Here is a 14,535-nt window from a genome sequence, read left to right as displayed (position 1 = left end):
AGAAGAAAAAATTGTCAGAGATTGGAAGAAAAGCAGGAGAAAAGGGTTCCCCAAAAAACCTAGATAGAGGCTCAAGGAGGAGGGAGTGATCACCAGTGTCAGAGGCTGCAGAAAGGTCAAGGAGAATGAGAGAATGAGGACTGAGAAAAGGCCATTGGATTGTGTGTGTGTGTGTGTGTTTTGCCTCCCCCAATAGAATACAACCTCCTTGAAGCCACGGCTGCCTCACTCATTCCTTTATTCCCATGAATAACATTTAAGAAGGATAAACATGAGGTCTTGCCCTTGGGTTCAATTAGAGACCCTTAGGGAATCCCAACAGGATAGACAGGGCTGAGGAGGGAATCCTCCCTGTCAGCCTCTGCCCCTGTCAGACCACAGGGGAGGATTGTGGTCAGTTGTAGGCAGCCTGGTTAATGAAAGCTGTGTCGAGTGGGCAGCCATGATAGGGAAGGGCACAGAGAAGGCATCGGCAGGGACACAAGGCCACTGTCTTCAAGCACTCCCAGAATTTCCCATTCAGAAGGGGTCTCAACGGCCACAGAAAAACCTTAACTCTTGATGGTACACCTGCAAGGCATCACCCAGCCCGTCCCACAGAACTTCCAAAAACCAGGCCAGAACCTCTGTGGGCAGCTGTACCCTTTGACAAGCAGACTGCTCTCTCACCCCTCACCTTCCCTTCTCCAGCCTGGCCCAGCTCATCCATCCTTCCTAAGGCCAGAGTGACGATGACGATCCCATTTATCAGCACCAACAGGCCACCCTCAGGGACCACCTGGCATTCCTTGCAAGTAATTCTGAGGATGCTGCTAGGTCGAGGAGGGGACTCTTACTTGGGCTCCACAGGAGGCTTTGTAGAATTCAGAGTCCTGGGCATAGAGCTGGCGAGCCCTGATGCAAATCCAGCCCCACCCCTCTTCAAGCCTCACTTGCTTCACCTGTAAAATGGAGCTCGCGCAGGGAGGCTGAAGCCTCAAAGCTAGTCAACTGTCTCCTATTATTGTTGTTGTGAAGGAGCAGTGGGGGCAAGGTAAGGAGGCACAGTGGATGCTGCTGGGAGTATGAGTGGTACTGGGACAGACTTCCACGCATGGGCAAAGGTGTGGTGGTGGGAGATGACACACCAAGCATGCCAGTGTGGGAAGGGCTTTCATGACTGAGCTGATCTGAGGAAGGGCATGGTGGGAAGAGGACAGAACCCGCAGGCTGGAAGGACACACAGGGAAAGAATGATCATGGTCTAACACTGTGACGACAAAAACAAAGTTATCTCCAACTGGGGACAGGCAACAGAGGGATGGGAAGGGATGGTCTGAAGGGAGGCCCAGGGGACCCAAGGATGGACAGAGGCCTGCCTGCACCCCACTTATAGGGTGGTGGGCAATGCACATGTGGGGGAGGGCCAAGTCCTGAAATGTCTGAGCAATGAGTGAGTGAATGCAGGAATGAAAGGCAAGCAGCCCACCCCTAAAGTGTGTAACCGTTTAATACATTCAGAAAGAGTTAACAAAATAAAAAGGACAGTCCATGAGAAGCTTCTCGGTGGTTGGAAACCCCCGTGGCCCAGGAACCGTGGCTGTGGCCCACACCAGGGGAAGGGTCTGCTCATTTCTGATTGGGAACTCCCTCTTCCTTCTGCTCTGGCCCCCAGGTGACGCCATGGGTGGCTCCAAAAGTAACCCCCGGAAGGTGAACACTCCTCCGTCAGTGGAACCCAGAACTTGTTGGCGCTGAAGCCTGAATCGGGCCATCTGGGCCCAGGTCCTGGTACCAAGAGCACGCACCATCCATCTGTCACACAAGCACCCCTCCTCTTTCCCTCCTTCCTTTGCTGGACCTCCCAAACACATGTTGGCCGGGCATCTCGGAGAGCAGGCCAAGCTATGGCCTGGGGGACCCACGTGCAAGGGAGGCTCCTGCTCAACAGTTTCTGAGGTGAGTGGGCATGGGGAAAGGGCAGGCACACACAGCCCGTGGGCTCTGGCCTGCCAACGTCCCTGGGGTGAGGCCAGATCTCAAGGAAGCCGCAGGGAGCGGCTCAGCCTCCAAGGAGAGAGAGGAAAGGCACTTTCTACAGCTCAGGCCCAGGTGGGGTGAGCCTCCAGCGATCCCACTCAGAGTTCCCAGAGGGCTGGGTTTTCCCTTTTCTTCCTTCCTTTACACCTACTCCCTGGCTCCGGTGCGGCCACGCTGTAGTAGCTTTATCATTACTAGAATGCTATTGAACTCTGGTAGGAGTACAGCGTGGGCTGGTGCCAGGACCAGAGCCTGCTGGGTGCGAGGAGCAGGGCAGGGGTCGCGCATCACGGAAAATGTTCTTCATTCATCCCACGCATTTATCTCTATGGCAGCCACGCCAAAGTAAGTGGGGAAGGCAGGTGAGCAGATGAGCTCAGGCCCTGCATGGCACACCCCCCCTTCCTGGGGTCCTTCCCGAGGACCGGATCTGCAGCAAGGTCTGGATGAAAGGCACGGCCGGCTCTTGGTCCAGCCAGGGCCCAGCCAGGACCCTGGGCTGGCCAGTAAAAGGGTCCCACGGGGACCCTCGGCCAGCAGCATCAGGTTTCAAAGTACTTGTAAATGGCCGTCACGTATTGCATGACGCTCTGCCAGTCCGGACGCTCCGTCCGCACCATCTCACAGATATTCTGCCACGGAAGAGAAAGACAGGACATCAGGATTCACGCCCAGCCCAGCGTGGCCACTGTGAGTGGGGCTGCTCACAAGGGGCACCGAGGCCAGGGCCCAGACCAGGCCTCCAACAGAGGCCTGGGCCAGGAAGGACAGCCAGGACAGCTCTGAAAAAAGGTGGCAGGAAGACCACCCAAGGGGAGGAAGGGCTAAGCTCCTTGGGGCCAGAGCTGATAGGCAGGACAGAGGTCTGGGGTCATGGGCTAGTGAGGGCACCCAGAGAAAGCACGACTCCATGGCTGGTGAGGTGGGGGAGGGGGCCAGGGAAGGTGGGGCAGTTCTCTCAGCTCCTGTCCAGGTTTCAGAGGTTCCCACAACCACTTCTATTGTGAACCAAGACAATGGCTGGGCTGAACCCTAGCAAAGAGAAAAGTCTATTTTTAAATCAGGGCCTAAATTGTATGGAAATGCCGCCCACTCCCCTTGGAGGCTTCTTCCTTCAATTGCTGGAAACAGGAGCTCTGACCCTCCAGAGAGCTCCCACCTTGGGGCTTGGACTGGCCCCCCAAGCACTTACCAGGGTGGATTTAATGCCAACACTTTCTGCTGCCTGGAAGGCCAGGGAGAAATTCCTTCTCTGTAAATAAAACCAAACCTGGTCAACCAAAGGAGGGGAAACAGTGGGGGGGGGGGAGCTGCTGGGCTAGGGGGGCAGGATACTGCTTACTGCCAGACCACTGGACCCCCCCTCCGCCCCCACTAGGGGAAACCCAGAGATGCGGAGGCCAGACTAAGGTGAGCCAGGGGCAGGATCCCGGGGATGGAGGGGGGCAGGGCCACCCCCTCCAGCTGGTCTGAGCCTCTGGGCCCCCTTCCTGCCATACCTTGTCTTGGCTGGTTAGCTCTTGGTAGGGGATGTGGGCAGGCAGGTAGGTGTGCAGGAGGGCACAGAAGGCCAGGCCGTCATTCCAGCTGCTGCTAAAGTTGGTAATGTCGATGTTCTGGGGAGAGATGCAGGCAGAGGTGTTCAGAGATGCAGGCCTGGGCGCTGAGGCTAGCCAGGGACTCGGCCTCTCCCCTGGGCTTAGAGCTGGGGCTCCTGGGCACTGGAGAAGGGGCAAGGCCTCAAAAGGCCCAGACGGCTGCCCATAGGAGGGCACCTGCTTGGAAGGAGGTCACTGCCTCAACTTCCTCCATCCCCCTGGAGCCATCCCAGGAGGGGCGGGCAAGGCTTCCACAACTGCATGCACCAAAATGAGCCTCTCAAGGGCCACAGAAGACCCCAGACTCACTTCCCTCAAGTCTAAATATTTCCCACACAACCACAAGAGTTAAAGACTAGACTTGAGGGATTCTGGTCAGAAAGGGAAGCCAGAACAATCTGGATGTGGCCAGTAGGCAGTCGCTGCCTCCTGCGGGCCACCTGTCCCATTCGTGGCCAGCTTCCTGGTCCTGCCCATGGGGGCCCAGCAGGCAGGGGGGCCCTCTGGGATGACAGCCTTTCAGCTGCCCCCTGAGCCCCACCATCCCGATGCCTCCAGGCCCTTCCTGTCCTGGCCACCCTCCTGGGGACTTCTCTAGCTCCCCTGTGATAGCCAGAATCAGGGAGCTCTGCCCCTGGCCACCAGCCTGTGGGCCACTGGGACTCCCAGATCTTTTTTTCAGACAATGCTGTATAATCAGGACTCCCCACCATGCTGCACTTGTGAAATGGCTCTTTTAAATCAAGGTCTCAGAAGACAGATGTGACTCAGGAGCCTGAGGTGCCTTGTCAGAGAAATGGAGGGGGAGGGGACAGGGAGCAGACTGGCATCGAGTCTGATGCCACTTCCCCGCAGGAACGGCATCTTCGTTCATCCCGGTGGGTGAAGGAGACTTTCCCACTCCTCCCTTTGGAGGAGCTGTTTTTGATCGACATCATCTTGTCCCAAATCCCTGGCAGATGGCCCGGCCCAGACCCTCCCTGGGACCTCCTACCAAGCCGACCCTGAAGCAGTAATGACTGTTCTTCTGAATCTACCTAATAACTCTGTGATCACATGGTCTTCTCTATCTTCACGAGATCACACTGACCAAAAGCTTTGCTAAAACCCATGTCAACTCTCTCCACGGCATTGTCTTCCATCCACCATTTTGACAGCCCTGTCAAGAAAGCATGAGGGCCAGTCTAGAGTGACCTCCTGGCTCCCTGGAGTCGCGCCTGCCTGCTCTCAATCTTGGCATGCCTCTCCTACTTTCCACCATCTTTTGGGTACCACTGATGGGGGCTCGGCCATTCTCTTGTTGGTTTTTTTTTTTGTTAGGCAATTGGGGTTAAGTGACTTGCCCAGGGTCACACAGCTAGTAAGTGTCAAGTGTTTGGTCTGAGGCCAGATTTGAATTCAGGTCCTCCCGACTTCAGGGCTGGTGCTCTATCCACTACGCCACCTAGCTGCCCCTCGGCCGTCCTCGGCCACTGCCAGGGCAGATGGCACACATGTGAAAGCTGTCCTCCAGCTGTAACACAAGGGCAGACTGGCCTCCTGTTCCAGAAGGGCTGCCCTCATCAGCTCATTCCTAGGTGCCAGGCCTTCATTACCCCTTCCCGGGGCCACAGAGAGCAGAACCAGGGCCCCTTGAGAGAAGGTGCCGGCTGGCCTTGTCCGGCCCTCGGGTGTCCTGCTGTGCCCAGCTGCACAGGTCAGTATGCCTCAACCAGCATGTCCCCAGCCTCTGAGATGGCGCTCCATGAGTGCCCCCCCATGTGGTATCTGGTCCCAGCCACGACCATGGAGGGGCCTCCTGGCCAGCCTTGCCCCAGGGCCTCTGGGGTCTCTCTTCCCAAAGCCAGCATCTTGAATGGTTTAACACAAATTATCTCACTTGAGCTCCCTCCACACTCCCCCCAGGGAGGTGTCATCACTACCATCTTTCCACAGATGGGAAAACTGAGACTCCAAGAGGCAAACTTGCTGCCTTGGGCCTATCTCATCTTCACCAGTATCATGTCCCTCTCTCCATTAGAACAGAAACTCCTCAAGAGCAGGGAAAATGTGGCAGCTAAGGGGCTGCAAGCTCCAATCCAGCCCCAGAGACTTCCCAGATGGGTGACCCTGGGAAGGTCACTGAGCATCAGTCTCCTCATCAATAAAATTGGGGGGAAAGCCCTCAGCCCAGTGACGTTCTACAAGGCTTGGCCATCAGCCCACATCCATGTTTGAGGCCAGACGCTGGCTCTGATTCCTAAGAGGCCGGGTGGGCTGGCAGCTCTCATGACACACCCCTGTGCCCCTGGTCTCACAAGGCTTTGCGCACCCAGGCCTCACACCGGCCCCCCTCCCCGGCTCCATCGTAAAGGAGAAAGGCGAGGCTTCCAGATGGGCCTCTCTCCCACCAGGACATTTCTTGTGCCGTTCCAGGGACGGCCAAAGGTAGAATCGGCAGGGAAATGCCCATAGGAATAAACACCGACTCCTGGTGCAGAAGGTCAACCCCATTTCTGGGGAAAACAATTCTCTACTTCCTGCCCCAGTCAGCCTGCTGTGTGCAGCCCCCTGCCAGCCGGCCCCTGGCCCCCAGCTGGGGAAGCGGGAAGCCTACGTGCTCAGACACACAGTGTCTTTGGCCCGCCCTGGAGGAAGCTGCTCCTGCCCACCCCTAGATGGGTCCTCCTGGAGAAGCGCAAGTCTGGCCCTGGCTCTGGTTCACTGCAGGTGGTGGGGTGCAGGGAGGCCAAGTGGGCCAGCTCCTTCACCGGGACCCCTCACACTTTGAGGGTAAAGGGCCTGGCCTCTCTCTCGCCCGGCAGGCTCCGGGCCACAAAAACGGGACTGAGAGCCCAAGATCGGCCAGCACCTCCTGTGTTCACAGCATTCCAGACTGATGAGCTGGGAGGAAGCCTGGCTCTCTTCACAGGCACAATTAACCTGCAAACCCCGCAATAAGGACCAGCAAAGAAAAGAGAGGCACCTGCTCGGGGGTGGGGGCGAAGGTGACTGAGGAGTGGGCCCCAGTGGGAGAGCAGGGAGGAGGGGAGGGGAACAGTGCATGGGCTGGGCCAGGCTCTCCAGCATCTGTGTGCTGGACAGGCCTGGGGCACCAGAGTTCATGGAGACATGACCCCACCCCCTGGACTCCCAGCCAGCATTACAACAGGTTCCTGAACCCTGGTTGGGCCCACCAGACCTCCTTTCTGGGGGGATGGGGGAGGGGGCCAGACTCCCCCCCCACACACATGAGGGCAGCCCACCCATTCCCTCTCTCGATTGCCTCCAATTTATCCCACACGCTGTGGACTGTGACCATGGAGCACGTGCCGGTCAATGCTACCTGACCGACCAGTCCTTCTCCTCCGCCTCCATCCTAAGCTCATGCTTGGCCACGCTGGACACTCCCATAACCCCTTCTTGTCAAGAGCGTCAGAAGACCCCATTATTGCGGGGAACAGGGCTCTGCGTGGTGGACAGATAAGGTCAGGAAGGTCACCCCCAGGTAGCATGTGTGGACCTGAGGATTCAGACCCCAAGTGACCAAATAGCGGACCCACAGCACCTCCCGGGCCTCCCGACGAATGCGGCCCTTCCCATCGCCCACCAAGGGGCCTGCTGGGGTGTGCTAAGGGACGGGTGCTTCGCCAGCTGTGCCCATCACTGTCCTGGGGGCCACATCCCCCAGCCCACTCTAGGAGTCCCTCACTGGAGGTGCAGTCTCTTCCTCATTAATTTACCAATACTACCCCCTCCCACCAGTCTACAGACCCCATTTCGTAGCCCCTACATTCCTGTGCCCACCACTACAGATTGGGCTCTTGGGTCCCTGTATTTATCGTGTGCGTGGGGCATGGCACAGAGCCAAGTTCTCAAAAGAAGATGGGGAACCCAGCCACCCAAGGTCTTCTTGACTGAAGTTTGCTGAGGACAACTAAATACCCCCCCCATCCCCTGCTCTGGACCCCCAGGACCAACTCTTTAAACAGCAACTAGACACAGCTCTGTTCAAAGAAACCCGTTTTCATGGACGAGGTGGCAAAGGAGGCTACTCCTATTCCCACCGATACCACTCCACCCAATGGGGTCAGAGCAGCGCGGTTCAGGCACAAAGGAAAATGGTATCTTCCATCTACTCTCTAGGGCCTGAGGAAGAAACGCCCAGACCACGGAAGTCAGGATTCTGGACCTCACAGAAGAGAGAGGGAACTTCCACATCCCGCACCCCCCACCCCATGCCGGCTTCTCTTCTCCTGCAGCTAGAGGGCGCCCCAGGGCACAGAGTCCTTGAGTCCCAAGGTCAAATCCAGCCTCAGACACAGACTAGCCAGGGAACCCTGGGCAGGTCATTCAGCTACCACCTGCCTCAGTTTCCTCAACTGTAAAATGGGTATCCTAACAGCACCTGCCCCCCAGGGTTTTTGTAAGCGCTTAGCCCAGTGCCCCGTACACAGTAGGGGCTCTATAAATGCTTATTTCTTTCTCCTTACATCCAGCTAAGCTTTCCTGAGGACAGTCAATGAATCACCTAGGTCAAGCCCTTAAGGAAGGAGAGAATCAGAGCGTGGCCAAGGACCATCCCTCAGCCAGGCCACCAAGGTCCCCTTCCTTGGGCAGACAGTCCCTGGAGCTTCAGAAGTAAATCAGGAGCAGGGGGAAGCCGGGAAGGGAAAACCAGCTTACACCCAATGAAGCTAACCCCACCCCACCCAGGGCACTCTGAGGGCACTGACAGACGCAGCCCAGGCCGTCGCCCCCGAAGGCCCAGGAGCAGATGGGGCAGAACACAGACAGAAGCACCCACCTCTCCCCGGCTGAGGGCCCTCTGATTTCACATGTGCTATGCCTCACCAGAGGACTGGGGATTCGAATCTGGATCTCCGAGGAGAAGAAAGATGGGACTGGGCTAAGCATGACCAGGGAAGAGGTGGCTGTGAGGGGCTTTTATCTAAGGGTGAAGGAGTGAGCAGCTCACAAATGGCTCAACTCACAGGAGGCATTGAAGGGTAGGCCCAGCACCAAGGAAAGGCAACAAATGCCAATATTAAATAAATTATATGGAATAAAAGGCAGAGGAAGCGTCCTACCAAACTCCTTTTATGACACAACTATGGTGCTGATACCTAAACCAGGAAGAGCCAAAACAGACAAAGAAAACTACAGACATATTTCCCTGATGCATACTGATGCAAAAATCCTGAATAAAATACTGGGCAGGAGATTACTGCAATGTATCACAAAGATCATACTCTGGCCAGCTGGGATTTATACCAGGAATGCAGGGCCAGCTCAGTACTGGGAAAACAATCAACGTGATTGACCACATCAATAGCAAAACCAGCAGAAATCATATGATTATCTCAACAGATACAGAAAAGGCTTTTGACAAAATACAGCACCCTCTCCCACTAAAAACACTAGAGAGCACAAGAATGAAGGGAGCATTCCTTGAAATCATAAGAAGTATCTACCTAAAGCCATAAGCAAGCATCATCTATCACAGGGCAAAGCAAAAAGCCTTCCCCACAGCTCAGGAGTGCAGCAAGGATGCTCATTTTCACCAACATTATCCAACACTGTTCCACAAATGCTAACAATAGCAATAAAAAAAGAAAAAGGAATGGAAAGAATCAAAATGGGAAGGGATGATATAAAACTATCTTTCTGCAGATGATATGAAGATATGCTTGGAAAATCCTAGAGATTCAACTAAAAAGTTAGCTTAAACATTAAGAATTTTAGCAAAGTATCAGGACATAAAATAAGCCCACATAAACCATCAAGATTTCTATATATCACCAACAAAACTCTAAAAGAAGAGCTAGTAAGAGATATTTCATTTAAAATAACTATAGACAAGAAGATGGAGGACTGAAAGCAGTGACTTGCTTGAGCTCTCCCCCCAAATCCCTCCAAATACTCATAAAAAATGGCTCTAAACAAATTCTGAAGCGGCAGAACCCACAAAAACACAGAGTGAAACAAATTTCCAGCCCAAGACAACCTGGGTGATTGATCAGAAAGGTGTATCGCGCCGGGCCGGGAGTGCAGCGCAGCGCAGCATGGGCGCGCAGGCCGCAGCAAACCTGGAGCAGGCCTCAGAGGACTGAATCGCGGGCAGCTGTGGAGGTTTCCAGACTCCTCAATCCACGAATGCCAAAGACAACTTAGAAGGTCAGTGGGAAAAGTCTGTTTCTGTCAGTGGTCAGAAAGGAAGGCGAGGTCTCAGCTCCATTCCCCAAGAGCCTGGCCCTGGGGGGGGCAGCTGCTTCCCAGCTTCCGGCCCACAGACTGAGGGGGAATCCAGTGGCTGATCAGAGAGGGATTGCAGGGATCTCTTTGCCAGTGCTGAGGCAGGAATCTCTTGCTTTGCCCATGTGTGGATCTGGGTCACAGTTCTGGGTGGCAGTGCTGGGGTGAGGAGGAGCGCTGGCGTGGTGGAGCTTGTAGTGGCTGTGGAGAGGAACCCCTCCTCACAGTTACAGGACAGAAAGGAATACTTGTGGTCACAGGCCAGGAAAGGAGTAAACACCTCGCCCCTTATCATACCACCTTGGAAGAACTGAAAATTTACAGGTCCCTACAAGTATCTCTGAAAACAGCTACACAAACCCCTGAAGCTTGGGACAGTACATTCTCCACATTGGAAGCAGACTCTTACCTTAACAAAGAGTTTAAAACTCAAGTAATTGGCTGGGATCATGAGCAAGCAGCACAAAAAGAGTCAGACTATATTATCTTACTTTGGTGAAAAAGAAGATCAAAATATACAACCAGAAGAAGACAACAAAGTCAAAGCTCCTACATCCAAAGCCTCCAAGAAAAATATGAATCAGTCCCAGGCCTTGGAAGAGCTCAAAAGGGATTTTGAGAAGCAAGTAAGGGAAGTAGAGGAAAAACTGGGAAGAGAAATGAGAGTGATGCAAGAAAATCATGAAAAACAAGTCAACAGCTTGCTAAAGGAGACCCAAAAAAATACTGAAGAAAATAACACCTTAAAAAACAGCCTAACCCAAATGGCAAAAGAGGTCCAAAAAGCCAATGAGGAGAAAAATGCCCTAAAAAGAAAATTGGCCAAATGGAAAAGGAAGTCCAAAAGATTACTGAAGAAAATACTTCCTTAAAAATTAGAATAGAGCAATTGGAAGACAGTGACTTTATGAGAAATCAAGACACTGTAAAACAAATCCAAAAGAATGAAAAATTAGAAAACAATGTGAAATATCTCATTGGAAAAACAACTGACCTGGAAAATAGATCCAGGAGAGAGAATTTAAAAATTATTGGACTATCTGAAAGCCATGATCAAAAAAAGAGCCTAGACATCATCTTTCAAGAAATTATCAAGGAAAACTGCCCTGATATTTAGAACCAGAGGGCAAAATAGAAATTGAAAGAATCCACAGATCTCCTCCTGAAAGAGATCCCCAAAGGAAAACTCCTAGGAATATTGTAGCCAAATTCCAGAGTTCCCAGGTCAAGGAGAAAATATTACAAGCTGCCAGAAGGAAACAATTCAAGTACTGTGGAAACACAATCAGGATCACACAAGATTTAGCAGCTTCTACATTAAAGGACCACAGGGCATGGAATATAATATTCCGGAGGGCAAAGGAGATAGGATTACAACCAAGAATCACCTACCCAGCAAAACTGAGTATAATCCTTCAGGGGAAAAAATGGTCATTCAGTGAAATAGAGGACTTTCAAGCATTCCTGATGAAAAGACCAGAGCTAAACAGAAAATTTGACTTTCAAATACAGGACTCCAGTGGAACATGAAGAGGTAAACAGGAAAGAGAAATCATAAGAGACTTATTAAGATTGAACTGTTTACATTCCTGCATGGAAAGATGATATTTGTAACTCATGAGAACTTTGTCAGTATTAGGGTAGTTGAAGGAAAAAAATTGTATGTATGCATAAATAGATAGAGGACACAGGGTGAGTTGAAGATTAAGGGGTCATATCTGGAGAATAAAATTAAGGGATGAGAGAGGATGATACTCAGAGAAGAAAGGAAGAGGTAGAATGGAGTAAATTATCTCACAAAAAAAAACAGAAAAGAAAAGTCTCTCACAGTGGAGGGGAAACAGGGGAAGGTGAGAGGGAATGAGGGAATCTTATTCTCATAGGATTTGGCTTAAGGAGAGAATAACATACACATTCAGTTGGATATGGAAATCTGTCTTACCCTACAGGAAAATAGGGGGAGAAGGGGACAAGAGAGCAGGGGGGTGATAAAGAGGAGGGCAGATTGGGAAAGAGGGTAATCAGAAGCAAATACTTCTGAGGAGGGACAGGGTCAAAAGAAAGAATAGAATAAATGGGAGGGCAGGATAGGATTAAGGGAAATAGAGTTAGTTTTTCACAACATGTCTACTAAGGAAGTGTTTTGCATAACTACACATGTACAACCTATATTGAGTTGCTTGCCTTTTCAATGAGGGTGGGTGGGGAGGGAGGAAGGGAGAAAATTCAGAACTCAAAGTTTTAAAAACACATGTTTTAAAAAAAATGTTTTCACATGCAACTGGGAAATAAGAAATACAGGAAATGGGGTACAGAAGTCTATCCTGCTCTACAGGAAAATAGAAGGGGAAGGGGATAAGAGAAGGGAGGGGGGGAGAGATAGAAGAGAGGGAAGGCCAGGGGAAGGGGTATTCAGAATGCATGCCATCTTGGGGTGGGGGGAGGGGTGAGAAATTTGAAACTCAAAAACTTGTGGAAGTGAATATTGAAAACTAAAAATAAATAAATTTAAAAAAATAACTATAGACAATATAAAATACCTGGGATTTTACCTGCCAGGACAAACCCAAGAATTAATAATTATAATTATAACATAATTATAAAACACTTTTTATACACATACAGTCAGATTTAAATTGGAGAAATATTAATTGTTAATGGGTGGACTGAGCCAATATAATAAAAATAACAATTCTACCAAAACTAAGCTATTTATTCAGTGCCATCCCAATTAAAATACCAAAAACTTTTTTCATTGAGCTACAAAAAATAACAAAACTCACTTAGAAAAAGAAAAGGTCAAGAATATCAAAGGAATTAATGAAAAAAACAAAATATAGAGGAAAGAGTTTTAGCAGTACCAGATTTTAAATTATGTTTTAAGGCAGTGTTTACCAAAACTATCTGGTACTGGCTAAGAAACAAAAAGGTATATCAGTGGAACAGAGTACTCACAATATATAGTAATAAATGATTATAATAACCTTGTGTTTGACAAAGACAGATTTAAGCTTTCAGGATAAGAATTCACTATTTAGCAAAAATTGTTAGGAAAACTGGAAAGCAGTTTGGCAGAAACTAAGTATATAGGCCAGTATCTTACACAGTTTACCAAGATAAGGTCAAAATGGATACATGACCTAGACATAAAAGGAAATATAATAAATAATTAGAAGAACATGGAACCTTATTACCTATCAGACTTATGGATAGGAGAAGAATTTATTAATAAACGAGAGAGAATATTATGAGATTTAAAATAGATGTTTGATCACATTAAAATTAAAAGTTTGTAAATAAAACAAACTGTAGCCACGATAAAAAGGAAAGAAAACGGGGGGGGGGGATTTATAGCTAGATTCTCGGATAAAGGCCTCATATTTCAAACATACAGAGAAGTGAGACAAATCTCTAAATATATGAGTCATTCTCCAATTGATAAATGGTCAAAGGATATAAACACGCAATTTTTGGAAGAAAAAAGCTCTCTATATTCATGAAAAAAATGCTCTAAATCATTGATTAGAGAAATGCAAAGTAAAAGAGCTCTGAGGTACCACCTCACACCTATCACAATGGCTAAAATGATAGAAGGAGAAAATGAGAAATGCCAGAGAGGATGTGGAAAAAATGAGACACTAATACACTGTTGGTGGAGTTGTGAACTGATTCAACCATTTTGAAGAACAATCTGGAATTATGACAAAAAAGTTATAAGACTGTATACCCTCTGACCCAACAACACCACTATTAGGTCTGTTTCCCAAGGTTATCAGACAAAAAGGAAAAGAACCTATATATTCTTTTTTTTTGGGGGAGGGTGTCAGGCAATGGGGTTAAGTGACTTGCCCAGGGTCACACAGCTAGTAAGTGTCCAGTGTCTGAGGCCAGATTTGAACTCAGGCCCTCCTGACTCCAGGGACAGTGCTCTATCCACTGTACCACCTCGCTGCCCTAGAACCTATATATTCTAAACTATTTAGAGCAGCTCTCTTCGTTTGACCAAGAAGTGGGTCAAGGGGAGGCCTATCAATTGGGGAATGGCTGATGCGGTCTATGATTGTGATGGAACTCTACTGTGCTGTAAGAAATGACCAGTGGGGTGGCTTCAGAAAAAGTGTGGAAAGACTTGCATGACGGTGTGAAGAGTGTAATGAACAGAAACGAAAAATAAACAAATACTTGAAAAAAGGGCCCCACTCAGGGCCCCATGATGGCACCCGCCATCTCTGTATCTCTGCCCGGCCTCCTGCACACACCCCACATCTGTTGGAGGAACAGCCTTCTTCCTCCAAGTTACTCAATTCTGAAAACAATATGTTGTTTCTCCTTCCCTCCACTCTTGTAGCCACCCCTTCAGAGACCCATGTTACCTCCCAATCCATCCCGCCACCATTGTCAGAACAAAGTGATTTTCCTAAAGCCCAGGGCAGACCACATCACTCCCCTTGCTGCCTCTGGGATCAAATTAATTTTTCTAATTTAATTTAACTTAATTTTCAGTTCTAAATTCCCTCCCTCTTCTCTCCACACCCCTTCCCCATCGTGAAGGCAAGTCACACAAAAGAGATTCCTGAGCTATCCATGTTCAAAGAAAAGAACGTGTTTCTCTCCCCCTGGAGAAGGGCAGCAGGCTCCATCCTGAGTCCTCTGGAATTGGGGGGGGGGGCATTCTTAAGTCTTC

At 50.2% G+C, this 14,535-nt stretch overlaps 1 protein-coding gene and 1 long non-coding RNA gene across 3 annotated transcripts in view; one reads left to right on the top strand and one right to left on the bottom strand.

Annotated features, from left to right (window-relative positions):
• The window catches only part of LOC144456632 (uncharacterized), a 469,008-nt gene that overhangs the window by 317,049 nt on the left and 137,424 nt on the right, over window positions 1–14,535 (top strand). The gene's annotated exons all lie outside the window — the stretch shown is intronic.
• SPECC1L (sperm antigen with calponin homology and coiled-coil domains 1 like) overlaps window positions 1,472–14,535 on the bottom strand; it is a 53,696-nt gene continuing 40,632 nt past the window's right edge. For both annotated transcript variants that reach the window (XM_020977570.2, XM_078151868.1), the window contains 3 exons: window positions 3,519–3,635; window positions 3,212–3,271; window positions 1,472–2,651 (listed from right to left, as the gene is read on the bottom strand). In XM_020977570.2, the coding sequence (XP_020833229.1) occupies window positions 2,562–2,651; window positions 3,212–3,271; window positions 3,519–3,635 (267 nt within the window). In that variant the 3' untranslated portion in view covers window positions 1,472–2,561. The remainder of the gene's footprint in view (window positions 2,652–3,211; window positions 3,272–3,518; window positions 3,636–14,535) is intronic.

Source organism: Phascolarctos cinereus, unplaced genomic scaffold (assembly GCF_003287225.1).
Source record: "Phascolarctos cinereus isolate Bilbo 61053 unplaced genomic scaffold, phaCin_HiC Scaffold_4;HRSCAF=312, whole genome shotgun sequence".
NCBI classification, from domain to species: Eukaryota; Metazoa; Chordata; class Mammalia; order Diprotodontia; family Phascolarctidae; genus Phascolarctos; species Phascolarctos cinereus.
The sequence above is the reverse complement of the archived record's forward strand: the minus strand, read 5'-3'. Positions and strand labels throughout refer to the sequence as shown.